Genomic DNA, 20,732 nt, shown 5'->3' with positions numbered 1-20,732 from the left:
GAGGAGGATAAATCACACCAAGTAAAATAATATGGCCTCTTGCACTAAAAGTCTCCATATGTAGTTACAGTTTAGAATAAATATTAAGCATAATTCTTAAGAATCAAGTAAACATTTTGACCACCTTTTCTACATTTGTTTTTCTCCCCTTTCACCAAATATACTATAAAAAAGGCACATTTTTAAAGATTTTTCAATGCCACATTGAGGTAGCAAATGTGTTTACAGAGCAAATCAAGAAAACATTCAGCTCACTCACTGTCTGTGGTTTGGAGATTCTCATGCACAGCAGACAGTAAACAAGTAGACGTTTTCTGATTGTCAGAACTTGGTCAAAGTTTAATCTTTTTTTATTTTTATTTTATTTTTTACAAAGAATAAAATGTATAAATTCAGTTTCCACGTATATTATACTTTCAAACTTTCCTACTAAAAGTTTAGGGGGAAAAAATCCTCACTTTAAATAGCAAAGCCTATTATTAAACATTTAAACTGTTTAAATGGTCTTTGAGGGTCTCGACAGATGTTTTTATTAATTTTGTTATTAGAGATAGACGGATGGATGTGTTCCACTAAGGTGAACCTCTAAACAAGCAACATTTCGACTCAACTCCATCACAGGTTTTTTGTCTCTCAGTAGTGTGTGTTTTTGAGGGGTGGGGCCAGCTCAACCTCCAGCACGCCGAATCGGCTCTAGATGGAGTTGGATGCAAACTTCGTGAGGTAGAAGCTCTCCGCAATGACTTGGATGCTGTCCGGAGATTAAAAGTGGATTTATGTGGGACTTGCTTCAGAATTACGACAGAGAACCGCAAAATAAACCAGGCCTCTGTCGGCTCCATTATAAACGCAGTTCAGTGGAATTAGGGGATTTATCCTTGGGATTTTATATTTTAAGTCATTTTTTTGTTTCTTTTCCTTTCTCCCATGCCCACTATTGCTCATATTACGCATTTGGGCACTGATGTAAACTGTCATGACATTTTAACCGAAGTCAAAGCAAGTCAAGAAGCGCTTGTCCCATAAAAATCCCAGTAGCAGTCTGTTGTTCAGCCGCTGGTGTCTGCTAGCAGCGCGGGGAGAAGCCCATATTACAGACACATTAGAGCCTCGCGCTCAGTGGATCAATATGAGGCTCGCGATACATAGTAGGTAGGTTATACGATCAGCTTCCTTCATTATTTTTTAGCGCATTAAAACATTGATTTACGTCTGAGAGATCGCCAAGGAAAACATTTAATTTAACATCTTAAACCGTTCCAGAGCCAACTTCACTGGACCATGACTCCAAATGCAGAACTTTTCATCGTTCAAATATTGACATTTTTTATTATCTGACCAAGATAATATTCTTATTATTGGATTAAATGTTCGAAATGTTTAGGCTACGGTGGAAAGTCTATGTTTGATACTTAAATTGTATTATTATTTTGTGATACAAGATTTTAGAAGCTAAATAGCTTAAACTTGTTTCCCCTTCCTAAATATAGCTAATCATTATAATAATAGCCTATTCCTAAATAATAATTACGTTTTAAAATGAAATATTAAATACAACAATCGTTTTTGTTATTCTTGATATTGTATTATAAAATGTTGATTATTAATATTAAGAAAAAAACATTGGTTATCTTTTCTAGAAATATCTTTATTCTAAATAATAAATATTAAACATGTATTTTTTGTTATCTTAATTACATGGTAAAATAAAATATTAAACAACTATTTTGGTTATTATTAATAATAATAATAATTATTATTAATAATAAGAATAAGAATACAATACATTTACTATTGATTATTTGGAATTTTTATTATTATTATTTAGTTATTCAGATTACTAGACCAGATATTTTGCATTACCTAATCAATGACATGCTCTGGTGTTTGTCTTTGATTTGTTATGGATGGCCAAACAGAAAACAAAGACAGTGCAAGCAGCTATTTAGAGACGTTGAACTTTTAAAGATGGAGGGATATCCAAGTGTTGGCCTGCCAGTTCCTAATATCCAGATCTTATGACTTTTAACATCCGTTGTTTTGTGTCTGGCCCAGTGTTAGGTAATCTGGCACCAGCTTTCTGCAGTAAAACCAGTAAGTGTTGTTGAGAGGACCAGTCCAGAGGGAGAAATGACGGAATAGATATGAAGACAGGTGCAGTCTGACAGCTGCATGCCTGGTGCCAGTACAGAGATTTAACAGCATCATTTACTGTCACAGACAGATATTTCAATAACGCTGCTGTGGTCCTGAGTCATGGGTGCCTGGTGTAGATTCAAAGTTGCAGATCAGGAGAGAGTGTGATGTTGAGGGCAAAGAGAGGTCACCCTTAAGTGTGCTGAATCACATGGATTACCATGCAGACTGAAGACATCAGATTTATTATACACTTTAGTCATAGTTGTTGCATGATCATTGGTTAGCTTTAAGTTTTATACGTTTGGCTGCCATGTATACTGAAACAATATTCCAAAAAGTACTTTATGTGCCAAATACACACTCCATTCAACCATTTTAAACACCAGCACTAATTCTTTGTCTGTGCATCACCATTTCTCATCTTGAGTCTAGTCCATGAGCTTTTATAGAAAGCCGTTTGGGAGGGATGTTGAACATTTAACTGTCTTTCCTCATTTCTCTGGGTTTCCTGGAGCGGAGGATTTCCAGGGGGTCTGAGCCATGGTTCCAAAGCAGGCCAGACAGACATCCACTCTGCATTTGCTCTGCTTTATTACAGACTCTGTTTATGGCCTGTTTACTGCTCTGACCTTTTTCATGGTTCCGCCTGAACTTGCTGCCTAATGTAATGGCTCGAACATATGTTCTGTGGTATAAGCTGGGCTGTTGGCCTATGTCACACAAGATGGAAAAAGGCAGAGTGAAGAAACTAAGAAAAACTGATGTACTGAAAAAGAGTAGAGCTGAGATCACCGGTGGGATTGCAGGAGTTGATTGGCTGAGTAAAATTATATTTAGATATCATAGTATTTTTATGCATTTTATTTCATAATAGAACTTTCATATTATTATAGTTTACATGCACATCTTATATTTAGCTGATTTATTTTATATACAGAATACAGAAAAATTGCCATTTTTCTTTTAGATTCTATATCTCCAGATATTTTCCCTTTTATGACTTCACCTGAGCATTTCTCCTCTCACTGAACATCATCTCTTATTTTCTGGATAAATCCCCTTTCTGCTTCCAGGGCGATGGCATATCTGTGCGTCAGACTTGACATATCTCTCCTTATTAATATTGCTGACGAGTTCTACGAACAGCAGGCAGCAGGAGGTTTTGGCTCTGTCTGATAAATACGGAGGTGGTGTCGAAGACATCGGAGTATTATTCATTGTCTAAGATAAATAAACTTGGTGAAGAGAAGATGTCTGTGCGTTTTAGTGGAAAGAGAGGAGGTTGCAAGAAGATTCCTTCTTATTCCTTCCAGACTGCAGAAAGATCATCGTTTTAATGCCTGATGTGCAAGATAAATATTATTTCCTTAATTTTCCTTTATTTAAACCACATCCACTACCACATCTGTGCATGTGGTTTATCAATCTTTGCTTTTGCTTAGTTTTACCACATCACTGTAACCAAAAGATCCTGTTAACAGCCATTTAGCACAGAGAATAATTTTTTTTTGTTGTTGTTGTTTGTGATATTTGTCATGCTACAATTAAACACTATTACGCTTTTCCTTAATAATGTTTTACAATTGCATGACACATTTGCACAAAGTGTCCGCCCGCTGTACTTTCACCCATTTGAAGTCAAATTCAACCCAAACTGAGGGAAAATAATGTTTGCCTTGAACGTTGGTTCATAAATTACAATTTATAGAGTCAGTTTCTCATTTCTGAGGAGTGCTGAATTGCTTAAATGAAATATAGATATCTGTAGAGTTATTGTTGGCATTTAAAAGCACTTTTTGGTATGCTAAGAATTAACAAATAACACGATACAAGATCCAGAGGACCTGTGGCCAAATATGGCCCTGCTTTCCTGATACTTCCAGGCATGATGTCTCTCTTGCGTAAAACCAGAACGCTCATCCATTTCTGCTGGAATGTGATTAAGAATCATTCTATAAACATATCTATCTGTCATAGTGAGAGGCGTAAATGTGAATGCTTTCGCTGCTTGAGAGACATTTTTCAGTCTATTGTTTTCTGACAGATGGGGTAAACATGTATTTTTTTTCCTTTTTTTTTTCATTCAATACTTTTGGATGTGCATCGACCGAAGGTTTTTGTGGTGTTTGTTTCACAGTGCCCTGTTTCTGGTCGAATCAACTTAAGCTTTAGCGCCCGGACACTCCAGCTCTTGTCAGTCTTAATGGGAAATTACATTTAAAATGAAACATTTTGTTTGCTTTCCCAGCTCATGAATCTATCTGGCCAAGGAAAAAATAAGCATGGCAGGAATGTGTGGTTTAAACGGACAAAATACCAGTTTCGGCTTATGTTACTCAAACTGTTGTGTCCGCATTTGTAGTTCCAAACCAGACTTCCATGAATCAATTTAACAAATTTAGAGCGCAGAAATGCTGAACTTCGTTGAGAAAGAGCAGTGATAGAGATGAAAGAGTGCAGTTATGTAAGCCCAGCGTAAGGCTATTTTCTTTCCGTCGTCTTTTCCTTGATTCCAAAAAGTATTTTATGACAGTTTACAGAAAATGTAAAAGTTGTTTTTAAAGTATTCACTTTTCAAAGCATAAAACTGAAAAACTTGCATCTCTTCCCCTGGGCAAGATATTTGGACTTTCTTTTGACATGCTGACTTAACAAAGTACCGTTTTATATACATGTCTCATTGTGCTTTTCTCCCCCCATTCACCCACTCCTCTCCTCATCCAACTCCCTCCTTCCCTCGCTCGCCCCTTTTTGTCTGTCTCTCCGCAGCAGATCTTGGCACTGACGGATGCGTTGTCACGCGTAGGAGTCCAGAACCTCTCTCCATCTCTCTGGCTTTTTTTCGGCACTCCCCCTCCTCCTCCTAGCATCCCTAATAAGACACATGCTCCTGGGCTGGGTTGCTCACTCACGTTAGGATCTCCTGGCTGTGACCGCCGGGAGCTTCTCTCTCCTCTCAGTTTCGCCCCCGGCTTCATGGGTTGAAAGGCTCGGCTCGTCTCGTCTCTCATCTCGCCAGGCTTTCCGCACCCAGAACTTCATCGATCTCATCTTCATCCTTGAGTGCTATGGTTTGTTCTCCGAACATGTACGGACTTGCAGCGGCAGAGGCCTCCAGCCAAGGGCGTCGTGGCCGGCTGTAGTCAACTTCGTTCCACCTGCCACAGCGTGAAAGGGGCCCCCTCAGCTGTGATCTGTCTGCCATAGCAGGGACTATGCATTTGGGACTGGTGGCGCTGGCAGTTGTCTTCCTCGGCTCCATGGGTCACGGCGATAACCTCAAGGCCTCCAAAGCAAGAAGACAGAGACGAAGTGAGTGCTGATGTCTCTTTCTGTCTCTTTGTGTCCCGTGAGACACAATGCAACATTTCATTTGTCAGTTCCTAATATTTGAGGCTCATTAGAGCATTTCTGAGTGCCTTGGAATGTTCTTGTCATTTATTGCTTGGGTATTGCTTGTGTAGAACCTGTTCTGTTTCTTTTAATAGCAACTTTGCTTTTTAAGGGTAAATTGTAAATGAGCATGTTATGTTCCTAAGCATGGCTAGTTTTTTTGTTTTGCCGAAATACTTAAATATAATGCCTAACACACTAACACTAACATTTTTGTAGTTTGTCTGGCTTCAAAGCAGCTCTCACCTTTTTATGACTTCTTGTTTTTCTTCTTTTTGGGAAAATGAGTTTTGAAACCCACACATACTGCACAACTCACTCTGAAATGTTCTCTAATGCGTGAGAGAGCACTGACATAGAATCAGTGTTTCTTATTATAAAGAACACATTTATGTTTATTGAAAGCTTATTTTTATCTTTTTTAGAATACTGCTATCAAATATTCTTAAAGTAATTTGGGGTATTAGACCCCACATTGTAAGGTTACACATTTCACTCTTGCCATAACTTGATTAATAGTCAAACAAGAAATCATGTAATAATATAATTAGTATCAGTATGAAGGATATGGCAACTCGGCATCCACTCCTTCAGTAAATTCTTTGTAATAATTTTGGCAAATCAACTTCCAAAGTTATTATATATGTGTGCACATCTCATAGTAGAAGCGCTGATGTAGGTTTAGTATTTCAAATTTTAAAGAACACATTTACGGTTATGGAAAGTCTTATTTTTGTGTACTGCTATCAAATCCTCAATAATGCATTTGGTGTAATGTTATAAAGTCAACCTGATGATCAAATAATTATTAGTATAATACATTTTTTTTTTATCCAGTAATATGACCTTAAGGGCTGAGATTGTCATTATTCAGTGTAAATTGTACATTGACCACTGCTGGCAGTGTTGAGGAGTGTACAGCCTCCTCTAGAGGAGGTTATAGGTAAAACTACACTGGCTGTGCACAAATCTCCATTGCATTTGCTACTGGTTAGACTGCTCTTTCTCTATTTAACTTTGTTATTAAGAGACAATAGTAATTTTTTTTTTTACATTTATACACCTGCCAGAACCTATAAGCAACAAAACAAACATATATTGAGATGTGAGAGTTGTAGCAGGTGGCTGAAGCTAGAAATAATGCAGCACGAGGAAGCCTAGAAGTGCAAATCAACTCACAATGGCAGAATGTAAAGCTATCTGAGGAGAAATAAACAGTGAGTTCCTCTGTGAAATAAATCTGCTGATGCTTCACAATCTGTTAAGGCTTCTTGACCTCACTGTAAGCTCATCTGACTGGTGCTTCTTGATAGCGGAGGTTTCTAGCAGTTTTATCAACGAAATGAAAGCAAACACCTCTGACATCTGTTTTTATACAAGTGACTGATCAGCAGTCCCGCTGCTTTTTTCCCTCCCTCTAAAATATCCAAACCATACCAGCAAAACATCTAATATTTCATTTTGTCTAAGTGTTTATTTTTGCTCGTTACAAACTATTTTAAATTATGATTCCGCTCTGTACATTCATTTTACGGCACGGCGCCTGTCATGTCAAAAAGGGATTCAGCTATTCTGCACACTCGTGTACATTGCAAAAAATATTTTTTAATCAGTATTTTTGCCCCATTTTTACACGAAAATGTCTAAACACGCTCTAAACAAGATGAATGTACTTTTAAAATTGTGTAGGCAATAAGATCTGTTTGCAGGGAATATGTTTTGATTTACGTTTATTTCCCTTACCCCATTAGCAAAATTGATTTCTTGCTTTAAACATAAACCTTTCTATATTTTGCTTGGCTAATGTTTTAAACATGACAAAATGTATTTGCTAGTGGATAAGAAAATTACATCAGTTACATATAAATAAAGATATATTCTCTGAAAACAAGTCTGATGCATGGGATATTCCAATTTTTTTCCAGCTAAACTTGAATCAATGAATGTGACAGAGTTGTTTGTAGTTCCTCAAAATGCTGCTGATGAAGACTTATTATTGCTTTCTAAAATCACCTAAATGCAAAATTCTGCTTTGTTCCTCTCTGGGGTTTAGGTAATTGTAAACCAGCCACATTCTAGGCAACTCCTATTGTATTGATTAAAGTCTTTTTCACATTTGTTAATGAAGTGGATAGCTTTAATATTTTAATATACAATTCATCACCACACCTGTTGTTACTCGGGGATAGCAAAATAGTTTCATGTTATTCAACCGGATAAAATTACTCCTTTTATTGTTTCAAGGGGGAAACTAATGAGCAATAAAAAAATAAAAATAAAAATATTTTAAAAAATGTAAAAATGCAATACAAATAACCTGAAAGAGCAAGATGTGTATACATTCAAAAACAAAAAAACAAAAACAAAAAAAAAAACTGAAAATCGAATGACCAAAAGATACACGGACCCATATGCATTCTTACAGTTTAATATATGTTCTTTTAGTATATTTTAAGGCCAATTTTAAATTGTTCAAATGAAGAATTCTTTTTAGCCCGGATTCTGAAAAAAAGGTGCATTTGTTTTGAAAAACAATGCTAAAGTAATAAGTCAAATATGGCAATAAAAGCAATATCTTTAGACTTTAAATGGCTACAGTCATCTGAGAGTCAACTTTTTCTTCATGCTGTCAAGTTCAAGCTGGATTGAACTGGTTAATGCCCATTGATAAGAATGCAGACATAAGTCATACGCGACTACACTGAGCCAGATGTCCAATCCTATGAACTGATCCATTATATTTAATGATGCTCTTACTGCAGTAACCACTTTTTCATTTTAGATAAATATTTTGATTCTCTGCTAATAAATTACCATTAGTTTACCATTAGAGTAATTAAGTTTTGGAGGGCATTGTAGGTTGGATGATGATTTCATCTTTCCCTTGAAAAGGCAAATCCAAAGAGGACATTCGAGTCATAATGATATAACACTGTCTAGAAGTGCAGCAGCAACTGATGCTGTCTTTTTTAGCATGTGTGCGAGGTAAACCTAACCAACCTTCTGGCTGCTTAATAAACCCGTGAAAAACAATCATTGACATTCAGAATTTTTCATATTTATTGTTCCTGCTGAGAGACCTTTTCATTTATTTCAGCTGTGGAGAGGAAAGCAGTAATCGAATAAAGGACACCCCATCGCTTGAAAATGAACCACTTGTAATAAAAAATATCTTTTTATGGACTTTTTTTTAATTCCGTGGTGCTTCTCAGCTGAACCCACTAGGGAGTCCTTGCTACTGAATATTAATGGTGGATTAATTGATTGATATTAGTGTTTAAAAGCTTTTCTTTCTTTTTTTTCTTTGTTTTTGATGGTTGAGATTACGTGATCTAGTAATAGGTATTTTTCTAATGTTTTTAAAAGTAAAAATATGTCAATTTAAGGGCTGTATTTATCTATTACGTTACATCATTTGCTGTACTCGCAGCTTATTTAGAGTGGAATACCATTTTAACACATTTTTCAGCACAGAGATTGATTGCCCTGAGAGAGAGTGTATATTTAGAGCTAATGCTACACACATAGACCCGTAAATTAAAGCAGATGACTGCAGTTTTGACTCAAGTCAGCCTACCAGGAACAGGATGTGCACTCTGACATGCTTTCAGAGTAATCATTTATTTCTTCTTGGCCTCAAATGCAGAATTTTTTGGATGTTACAAGCAAGGCATGGAAGTCGCAAGGGATGAGTCAGCTTTCTTAGATATCTGTAACTGATTTTATGTTTTATTTTGTTTCTGATTTTATTTCACGTGTCAGCGTTTTGAGGCACCTGGACAGAACAAGTACAGACTGAAGTTTCAGGCCTCTTTCTTCCCAGCTGACCCATGAGAAATCTGTGTGCAATCTCCTAAATTGAATCGCCAGTTCTCCCAGTGCTCTCCCAGATGAATTACATTACACATACAGAGTTTGTATTATTATACAAATCACTGCTATCATAGCTTGTCACATGTTGTGTTATCTAGATATTTAGGGGTGATGGCAAACTCATCTTAAATGTTTATTCAGAGGCCAGGAAGCAGTGGCTAGAAAGTGGCATTGTAATCAAGCTGTCTAATCCCATAGATAACACATAACTAGTTTACTTAACTAGTCATTGTAAACACCTGGGATTACAGAGGGTCTTCTAAACTGTAAGGAGGATCACGCTCACTCCTATTTCTCTTTCCTTCTTCTGTCAGTAAGCACTGAAGTACCACCGTCGTGCTCGACTGGCTGTGAACACTGCTCAGAATACAACGGCTGTCTTAAATGTCGACCCCGGCTCTTCATCCTACTGGAGCGGAATGACATCCGTCAGATAGGCATTTGCCTCGCTGCCTGTCCTGTTGGATATTACGGCATTCGAAATCGTGATATGAACAAATGCACACGTGAGTCTTTGCTCTACTGGCATATTTTTCTAGTTTCTTTAACTGTAAATAAGTAGGAGATAATAAGGTAAGCTGTGCCAATCAGAATATTAAAATGATTTCTGAAGGATCGTGTGACAGTGAAGACTGAAGATGAATTACATTTTTTTTACATTATATATATAAAAATGGAACACTTTTAAATTGTAAAAATGCTAATGTTTTTCTATATGTACGTATTCTTTAGATGTATTTGCATAAAAAACAATAGCTGTATATATTATTACATAAAAAAAATGTGCAGTTTCTTAGATTAAAGGGAGATTGACACATCTTACCCCGCTCCCTTCCTAACAAAAGAGAAGCTGAATTATCTGAACAGCACAGTGCCTTAAAATGGCCTTCCTTAGCCCATTCCCAAGGCTTTAATGTCAGTTATACAGTGTTTAACGTCTTTGGAAAGATGGCACAAATTGCGCAATTACAAAACAATCTCATTATTCGCCACATTCAATGACATTAAACTAGTGCATCTGACCCGTGGATGCCAAATGTTGAGCCAGTGATCTGTTTTCTCTTACTCTGTGGGCGAAAAACAGGGTTGGGGGATGTAATGCAAAGCAAAACATTGGTATTGCGTGGCTGTTTGTCTGTTTCTTCTAGGAAGTCGGTGTTATTATTGTAGGCTGTAAATGCAGAGTTCATGGTAGTTCAACTCTGGCCATATTTTTTGGGTCTTTCTAGGCAAGCCCTACGCAAAAAGCATAATGAGGACTTACCTTTAATCATCCTCTTTGTTTTAATAGTGCGCTCTCTAAGTTTCAGCCAGAGACTGGGCGGCTTGTTCCCATCATGTGCGTGAGCATTTTTACTGTGATAAAGGCAAAGCAGGGGGATAACTGTTAATAAACAAGGAAATACCTCTCGTAAATTGATTGGTGGTACCTCTTTACTCCTGTTGTGGGAGGAAATTAATAGCTTTATTTGAGTCTTTTCTAACTTCAACCTACCAGAGCTTTTCCAGTTGTAAATTGAACGTCCTGCTCCCTTTTCAAGCGTGTTTTGATAGCCAATTAGTGTGAACCACAGCTTGGAGTCATTATATTTTGTTATAGGAAGAAAATACTTTTGTTACCAAGATACACTCTTGCATCACTCCGCCTAATACCTCTCAGATGGTTCTGATTTAAACTTTCATTCTAGATAACCTTAAATTTAAATGTTAGCATCAAGGGAAGTGAGAAATTAGCGGAGCGCTGTTTTTATTTCACAACCCTCTGGAGCCTTTAATTCATCATTTCTTGACCGTATACTTTACACTTGCTTTGAAATACCACATGCAGCTGTCCGCTTGTTAGGTTAAGTATTTTTATGACCCACACATTGAGACCAAAATACGTCGTATCCGCAGGTGTTGACTCCAAATCGCTCCGGATGTTACCAGGCCCCTTCTTGTCAACATTTCCCTCATTCGTGTTCGTTTCTTTCTCATCTTGAGTGTTTTTGTCCTGTTTTGAAAGACGGCTGTGCATGCGAATCCCTCCTTCATCTCAGACCTCTGAGTGGCTGCCCCGTTGCAATTATTCAATCAGCTGCGTGCATTTGACTGGTCTCCAGATCCCCATGATGTCTTGTTAACAACATTTGTCTTGCATTAAGGGTACATTTGTAAATGCTTGAGTGCAAAAGAATTTGCTCCAAACATTACTAATTTAGTTGTCAGGCATTTAAAGTAGTAATTGAGAGCAGAGGTTATAACAAAAAACACGACTCAAGTATGTTGTTAGGCCCTCTTCAGCTTTTGGCCGGGACCAGGCGATATCTGAGATATCCGTGTGCTGCTGCTCAATGTCCCAGGTGTTCGAACGGAAATTTAAGAACCTTATTTTTGCATTGAAATCTGTTTTGTCTTTCTCGATTGAAAGTTCAGTCTGAGTTAGTCGGAAGAAAAAAAGGGATTTAAAATCACATTTAAAATGTTAGGGTTTCTAACATAAAAACGAATAAATATAACTAAAATGAGAACATTAGCTCATGCTTCCACTGAAGTACTTTAAAACATCTCAAATCATTCTGGATGACATGATCAACAGGTTTTAGACTTTTGGACCGAACTGTAAATCCTTCAAGGATTTATCCAAACTCACCAAAAGAAAAGAGTGAGATTTATAGTTAGATCCACTGTTTAGCAAAATGAGATAATGATGATAATTTTGAAGGGGTTATGGGTAGAGAAGTGGATTCTGTTTCATTAGTGTCTGGTTTTCATTCCGCCTAAATCCACAATTGCCCCCAATTTGAGTCAGTTTTTAAGTCTGAAAGAAGACGGCATACTTGTAATGAGACAGAGGTGTGAGGAAACCACACGAGAGTCTTGACATTCACATTGAACTGACTACTTTTCGGTAAGAAACTCTAAGAGCCATAGTAATTTAAAGTCACCAGATATTTCTGGCCACTTCTTCAATGTCAAAAATAAGCAGAATTATTTAAATGAAATGTTTTTGTAAAATCAGCATCTAACTGTTATTGTCTTTCTTTATTTCAGAATGTAAAATAGAAAACTGTGAGGCATGTTTTAGCCGAAACTTTTGCACAAAATGTAAGGAGGGCCTGTACTCACACAGAGGACGGTGTTTCTCCAGCTGTCCTGAAGGATTCACCGTCAATGGCACCATGGAGTGTGTAGGTGAGTGAGCTGCACAAGCCAGGGATTTACAACATTATACTTGCATTAAATGAGTGCCTATAGGTGCCATTTTAGGAAACTAAACATTTCTGTTAGATTTTATTAGCAATTTTCTACCTCATACTTTTACATTTTGGTCACGATTGTAGTTAATGCAGTGTTTTGCATTAACATTTTGAAAATCACCTTTAAATTTGTCCAAATGAAGTTCTTAGCAATGCATATTACTAATATGAAATTAAGCTTTGATATATTTACAGTTGGAAATGTATGAAATATCTTCATGGAACATGATCTTTACTTAATATCCTAATAAGTTTTGGCATAAAAGTCAATAAAAATCAATTATTTTGACTCGTGCAGTGTAGTTTTGGTTATTGCTACAAATATACCCGTGCAACTTATGACTGGTTTTGTGGTCCAGGGCCACATAAAAAGGTTTCTTTGTATTAAAATACACTATCATCACACAGTAATATCACATTTTATAGCAGTAATATATGAATCAGCATATGATCAGATTTGATCTTGTATAAGGTTTTTGGTTTAGTGCATGTCATCAGATGTAGTGAGAACATGGCACTATATGAATAGCTGTTGCGACTCAGTTATGCTGATGGAATGATAAAACAAGTAAACTTCTCGGATACCTTTTCCTTTTATTTATTTCCTTCAATTCTGTGTTCTTTTTTCCCTGTGGTTTCTCAATCGCTGTTGAGAGGAACGTTGGCAAAAGGCCTGTTGGATGATAAGGGTTTTTATTGATTTCTTTTGAAAATATTTCTGTCAGGAGCAAGCAAACACAGCACTTATAGCATTACTCGCAATGGTGGTGCTGGCTCCTCCAGGCTATTTGGCCTTTAAATGGGGAGCCTCGACTTCCAGTGTGACATTTTGCCAAAGCTTATGATGCCTTACCTGCGTCAACAGGTCAGTCCACCACTTTGTTATCTGTTTTTTTTTTTAGTCTGTGATCGTTTTTGGCAGAGATGCGTTTCCTTTGACCGTCCTGGCCTTAAACACTTCAGACAAAAAAAACCTGAAACTTAGAAAAGACTTGAAAACTGCATGAAAGCGCTCAAAGCAATGGAGCTTGACAGCTTTCATTATCAATACCTACCCCATACAACCATAACACATGCTCTGCTTTTTAGCAAAATGTAATTGGAAGATGTGATTGATGCTGGATTTTAGAAGTCTGAATCTCCGCTGTTAATTCTTTGGGGTTTCCTAATGCACTTTCTTTTACTTTTGTTGGAAGTAACTTGTTTCTCAGACCCCCGTCCAGTGGAACAAAATGTACAAACCCCAAGAAATGTCTTTTCCCTATTGTCTGAAAATGTAGTAAATCGTGTAATCGGCATATGTTAGATTAAATCTAAAAAGATTGGTTATTCTGTTTTTTGTTTGTTTTTGTTTTTTTTTGTCTGTGTTGCAGTCCAATGTGATCTAAGTGAGTGGAGTCCGTGGGGCCCTTGCATGAAGAAGAACAAAACATGTGGCTTTAAAAAGGGTAACCAGACCCGTACCAGGGAGCCCATACAGCTTCCAAGTCCTTCCACTTCCACAGGGGCCGCTCCGCCCTCGGGCTGCGTCCCAGAGACCCAGACCCAAAGATGTACCGTGCAGAAAAAGATCCCTTGCAAAGGTAATTCAGAGAAAGAACAACACAAAAATGTTGGAAAGTGGATGGATAGGAAATGCTTGTGCTGAAAGGAATGCGTGAAATCTGTTATCCAACTTCAATGCGCATGTTTGCAGATTACAGATTTGTTGATTTATTGATCATTTATCATTTTTGGCCACTCGGAAAAACATGTAAACAGTCTCCTGGAACTAATTTGATTTCGTTTATTTATGGTTTTTGACATAATACGGTGAAAATAAATCCTTGAGTGTTCCCAGTAAATAAACAGAAGCCCAGCTGGTTTGTAATCTTTTCGTCGCTGGCTGCGGATCTGAGGTCGGCCTTTTGTTTGTTGCTTTAACTTACTGGAAAGTGAGGTTAATATGCTGCTTTGGCTCTCGAGTGGGAACGGAACGTTAGTGGACCTGTAGTGGACCTGTTGTCTGTAATCTGTTCGTAAAAGTTTTAATATGTTTTATATCTTTCTATTGACCGTTATACTCTCCTTGATGGCCTGCGTAGTTGTTGTGTAGTTCAGCCTAAAATATAGGAGTTTGCTTGTAAGAAAACATAGATTTATAGTATGAGTCTACAAATAAGCTGTTGTCCTTTATAGCTTTCTATGCATCAAAGATGAAAAAATGTCATGGTTTCTACAAAAATTTAATAAATTAATAAATAACAAAATTTTGTGGCACAACTGTTGTCAGCTTTCCCATCGCAGTAATAAATAAACATTTAAGATAAAATAGCAAACAGTTATTTTAAATTCTAATAATATTAATATAATATAATTTGGTACTGTTTTTAAAGTATTCAAAAACATTTTAAAAAGTCGTTAACCTTTTTGCCATTGCTTATGTTTTGTATATTTTCAGTATACATTGTTGCCATTAAAACCATTACCCATTAATAAATGTTTTCAAAGTACAGCATACAAAAATCTTTGTGCTGCTTTAAACCTGAATGACATTTTTATCCATGAAGAAAGAATGAGAAGCTAATCATAACTGTCATGCTTAAAAAGCATTACAATTTTTACACTTTATTCCTGAAGTCAATCAGTTACGTTGCGTGAAGACTTTCGCTCCCATCATTCAAATCATGCATAAAAGAAAGTGAAGTGAGTGGAAAAGAAGGAATTGCAACAAACCTCAAACCCTACTGGATCTTGTGTTTGTTGTTAACGTGATAGTTTTGAATGTCTGCTGCTGAACAAAGATTTGAAAACTAAGGAAGTCTCCCACACTTTTGATAACCACTGGGCTTTTCACAAATAAAAATAGCTCATTTGCTCCGATTGTTTTCATTAAAGTTTCATGAAATTTACAGCTGAATAGTTTACAGCAGACCTTGCAATGTCAATGCCAATTCAGAAATCAATCCAGGGTAATAAAAAGTGTTTGTGTGATTGTAACTGCTTTCACTCATAGTCTATTTTTGTTCTTTCTCTTTTATGTCTTCCAATATATATATATATCTCCCAAACCAGAGATCTCCTTTAATTTAATCATGTATTCAAGCGATTCATATCAGTGTAGGAAATTGCATGATTCACGACTCATTCTAAGCTAATCGTAGCATCACGCTTTCTTCAAATAAACACTTGAACATACCTTCTAGAGCACTTAGTTGTCTTCACATTGTTGAGAAACAGTGCGTTCCTGGAAATGACGTCTTATTCTGTGCGAACAGCCGCACAAGATCAAGCGCTCGCTGTTCCTCTGTCGGGAGAAGTAGGCTCCATGCTCTGCTGGACTAGGTGTGACAGCGCCATTTGAGAAATGAGAGGCAAATTTACTCTGCATGACGCCCGTATTTGTGGAAAGAATTTCCACCCAGGGTCCATAAGAATAATTAACAGTGAAATATTATAAACTGCCCCATAAAAGTGCTAAATCGCCTGCCAAATTTCTAAACTTAGAGAGTCCACTTGTCGGAAAAGCTTTTGGAGAGAGAGAGAGAGTTAAGGTGAAATAATAGACCTGGACACATGTAAAGTCATTTGTTTGTAGTTCAATCTCATAATATCTTGCTTTCCCTAACTGTGTTAAGATAGGATCAGTTATGTGCTGGCTGGAGTCAAAACATGTTTTTTGCCAGAAAAGCAAAGCCACACCACCCACTTCTCAGGGCGAAACGAATTAATGCAGCTCAGGTGTCAAAAACCTCATAGGTTATGGGTTGCATGACCCGATTGCCCTCTTTTTTTTCTCTGTGCGTAAATGTGCACCTCGTGCTAAATTAGCAAGGCTGTGAATACATCTGCAGGAATTGGCTGACAGAGCTGCTGTAAAAATCACAGGGGGCAGTGCTTGTATAACACCGGTGATTTACTGGTCTGCAGATCTCACGCTTTGTGTTGATTTTGCCAAGCTCCCCCCCTTTCTCTTCCCCTTCCTGTAGCTTAATAAATGTCTTTGCACGAAAACCAAATACGCTAAACGCGTGATTGCCTTTGTCAGGCGATGGTGTTTAGGTTGGATTGAGCAGCACTGTAATTATTGCTGTCATAAATGAATGGATCTTCCCCAAGCGCTCTTGCCGCTTTATCAAAGCTAACAAGTCTCCTCCATGTGGATCCAAAGTTTAAAGCTCCATTTCCTTCCATGTTTTTTCGTTTCACCTCGGTTTTAAAATCATGATTAACTGACACTCGAGTAGAGGCATTTTGTAAACACAAGGCCTTTGAATTCTTCACACGGGATTGCTGTTCTCAAAGCAATGGATACTAAACAATAGAACTGTGTTAGACTTGTTTTATTTGTGGAAAACTTCAGAAATCATCTCACTGATAAGACTGTGATATGCTTTGATGCAATGCATACAACATTTATCTCTTGTCCTCTAGTCAGTGAATCATTCGTTAAAATGATTTGTTCGAAACACACTGATTCAAAACACACTGAACCAAACAAGTGACTCACTGCGTTCCATTCAAAAGGGCTCATCCCAGTTCCTTATTTTCTAATTCCTTCGAAATCCCTTCTGATACTTGGAACGCAGTTTTGCATCATTTTGATGAGCCTATAAAGGAGGCGCCATTGCATAATTAAACTTGGAAACATAGTCAAAGTCTTTCATTCTTAAGGGCCCTTTCAAGTGGCCAGTTTTATGCACTTCAGCTCTCCAATATGGCGACCATGATTGTTCCCACTCCGAATTGGCCTTCATAAGTGTATTTAGTTATTGAGTGAGTTGTTGTATTATTCAATCAGCTAATTTGTTCAAAACATACTGATTCATTGTTGTACAGAGCAATCACGTCTTTACGAGTTAGTCACTGGATCATTCATCTAACCGACTTGTTCAAAACATGCTACTGATTTGTTTAGGGAAAATAAAAACAAGCAAGTGTCTTTATAAATGAGTCACTGACTTGTTCACTCAACTGATTTGCTCAAAAACGTTACTTTGAAATGTGCAGCGGCTCTACTTTGGCTTTGTTTGAATTTTCATTAGTGGAGCACAATAAACTAAATATTGGGCCATATTGAGTCAAGTAGCGTATTATTACAATAGTAACCTCTTATTTATTCATCTGTCGTGTAAAAGCAGTAGCACTCCCCAAAAACTTAAGAATAGTGTTTGCGATTATCTGCAGTGGAAAAACTGTACAACAGCACATTTTCTTTTGCAATATTGTGGAAATTTTCAGTTGTTTACTCTTCAATAATGTAACAGGCATCATCACAGTTACATTACAGTTTATGATGATGCCATTTAAAAGTAAAACTGCATTTAGTATAACTTTATTTAAAAGTTTAATTAAACAAATGTTTGTTTGCGCCATTTGCATTCTATATTTAATCGTGCATTTTATGTAGAAACAAATGCAACGATTTGTGGTAAAACATCAGGGCTTTGAGGTGAGCAGAGAGCCAATTTCAGGAGTCACAGAGTGGCTGTGTTTGTGGCTCATGTTATCAAGTGCAGTGTGAATGCTCTCCAGCACCAAATGAGTGTTGACTTTGGTTTCCAGGGAACACTGAGACTCACAACACTAACTTCATAACAAATGTCAGTCAGTTTGGGGGCCCTGACTCCCTCTAGTAGTAGTGCAAACGAGGCTGATGGGAAACCAACCAGCCTGCGTTTTTCAGCACTGGTTTTTGGGCTGTATTACAGTTCTGCATGACCTAATCTGTATTTGTAATTCTTTATGTGAAACGTTTATGCAATTTTGTACATTTTGATATATGCTTAAATATGCAGCTTTAGAAATAGATTTTTTCCTTTATATTCTCAGTTTGGCTATGTTTTACTATTATAAAAATAGATATTTTTGTGTTTTTAATTTATTTTCTAATTTACTTTAAATACAAAATAGATTTTTTTTTAAAGCTGAACGTTTTAAGTTTTAAAATAAAAAAACAAATGTATTAAAATGTATTAAAGTTTATTCCGAAAACAAGAATGAAATAATAAAGAAAAAGAAAAAGACATTGCCAAAGGGATCAGAAATATACCTTTAAAATATTTTGTTGTTGTTGTTTTGCTTTGTTTCTTAAGTACATTTACATTGTTTTAAGTACTTTTCCTTAAACAACGAAATAATACATCTTGGGTTTTCTAATTGCAACTTTATTTTATTCAGGAGAAACTAAGAAGAATCCGCAAAACCGTGGAGAAAAAAATGGCAAGAACCGCGGACGAGACTCCAAAGAAAATGGCAAAGAAAAAAATGGCAAGAAAAAAAAGACCCCGAACAGGTCCACCACTGTCCCCACCATAACAACAAGCATGGTGACCTAATCTCATGGTGGTGTCAGGTGGGCCTAAGAAACGAGAATGCCTGGCCCATCTTCGTTGGCTCAAGACAAACGGTTTTTGATTGTGACAATATCAAAATTATGCAAAAAAGAAAAAAAAAAGAAAAAAGGAATAACGCTGCTACACGTAAAACATGCTCAATGAGAACTGGAGGATTGCTGTACTGAATAATGAACTGCGTGAATTGAGTAAAGTTTAAGGGGAACCAAGGAACTGGGTTGGTTAGTCTCATGCTATTTGGAAGCATTCAGAAAGACTGTGCGCTGTGCGTGTGCAGGGTCTTCTTTTTGTAAGCCTTCCCACAGGAAACAACATTGTTTGTGGTTGGCGAAATGTTCCATATGTTCCTCTTTAGACCTATTGGAAAGGCTTCTGAACTATAGACATCACTGCAAATGAGGCCTGCCGTCCTAACGTTGCCTAAAGAACATCTAAAATACATTAGAATCTCTTGTGGTTCACCTAATCCAGCTGTAATCACATTCTTTTTTTTTTCTCCAGAGTTGGAACTCCTTATGTTCGTGACAGGTAGCAAACAGTCTGGAGTCTGTTTCAGAGTGAAAAGTTTTTTTTTTTGAAGTGCTTTTTATATCTTTTTTCTGTTGTTTATAACAAAAGAAGGCACTGGAACTGATATTGTGGTTTACAGAGAGAATGTGGAGAAAGAAGAACTTTAATGATGAGGAAACTATCCAAAAATGATGCAAAAAGTGTTATTATATATCACGAGACAAAGCACTTATAACTTACAACCGATGGAGTGGTTTTACTTGTTTTAGTGGTACATGTAAAATAAAAGTCTTGCGATTAGGGGAAAATAAATACAGTATTTTCTGCACAGAAGGAGGCAGCAATAATACGAGGAATGTACAGTGTTGAAGTATGTGTATGAAAGATTGTGTGTGTGTGTGTGTGTGTGTGTGTCAGATGTGTTGTTTGTTTTTGAATCTGTGTTCTTGTGTGCACCTTTATGTTGTGAAACGAGGGGAAGAGAGAGGCCAAGAGATGTCTACAGTATTGTGTGACTAAGCCATTGAGGAACTAAACCAGCATAACGCTTAAACTGCATTGATTATATGCTTTATAGGTTTTTCATTGCTCAGTTATCATGGTTCAGATAGATCCAATATATCACATCGTTCATAACGCTTTGCAACATACAGTATCAATATCTGCAGTAATGCTGTACATCATACAGTTATCTACATGTAGCATCCAGTCACACTTTTCTTAGTCTGTTTTTCTTTTCACAGCCTGTTGACCAGGGCTGCATTTTCCCAAAGCAGAAGTAGATTGTAGAGACCACTGGTGCTAATGGTTTTTATGATCTATAGGCTTATGATGCTTTTGGGAACTGCAGCCCAGATCAGTGGGTGTTCACCATATACACCTAAATAGAATTATGACACTGAAAATGTCAGCTTCCGATCTTCATCTTGATGCAATATACCTATTTTTATTGTATATCAATTTCTATAAAAGTCTACAAGGTAAATAAACATCTAAATAAACATTGGTTGCAGTTTCTAATTTTATTTTTTTTTTCTGTGTATTATGTATATTTGTATGTAAGACCAGGGATAGTCTGTCTGTCTATCTATCTATCTATCTATCTATCTATCTATCTATCTATCTATCTATCTATCTATCTATCTATCTATCTATCTATGTGTGTGTTTTTGTGTGTGTGTATCACTATATTATATATATATATCTCACTGACTGTGGTCAAAATCATAAGGGCTCCTTTTGG

General features: G+C 36.9%; 1 protein-coding gene across 1 annotated transcript; it reads left to right on the top strand.

The window, feature by feature from the left end:
• The first annotated feature begins 691 nt into the window (after nt 1-691).
• On the top strand, nt 692-20,407 carry rspo1 (R-spondin 1). Its single transcript, XM_052578264.1, has 6 exons — nt 692-1,152; nt 4,909-5,451; nt 9,720-9,911; nt 12,439-12,579; nt 14,018-14,227; nt 18,804-20,407. The coding sequence occupies exons 2-6, from the start codon at nt 5,355-5,357 to the stop codon at nt 18,959-18,961; spliced, it is 798 nt and encodes a 265-aa protein (XP_052434224.1). The 5' UTR covers nt 692-1,152; nt 4,909-5,354; the 3' UTR covers nt 18,962-20,407.
• Nucleotides 20,408-20,732: the final 325 nt, after the last annotated feature.

The sequence above is a fragment of the Carassius gibelio genome, chromosome B16 (assembly GCF_023724105.1).
Source record: "Carassius gibelio isolate Cgi1373 ecotype wild population from Czech Republic chromosome B16, carGib1.2-hapl.c, whole genome shotgun sequence".
In the NCBI taxonomy this organism is placed as follows: domain Eukaryota; kingdom Metazoa; phylum Chordata; class Actinopteri; order Cypriniformes; family Cyprinidae; genus Carassius; species Carassius gibelio.
Note: the sequence above shows the minus strand (reverse complement) of the source record. Positions and strands in the feature narration are given on the sequence as shown.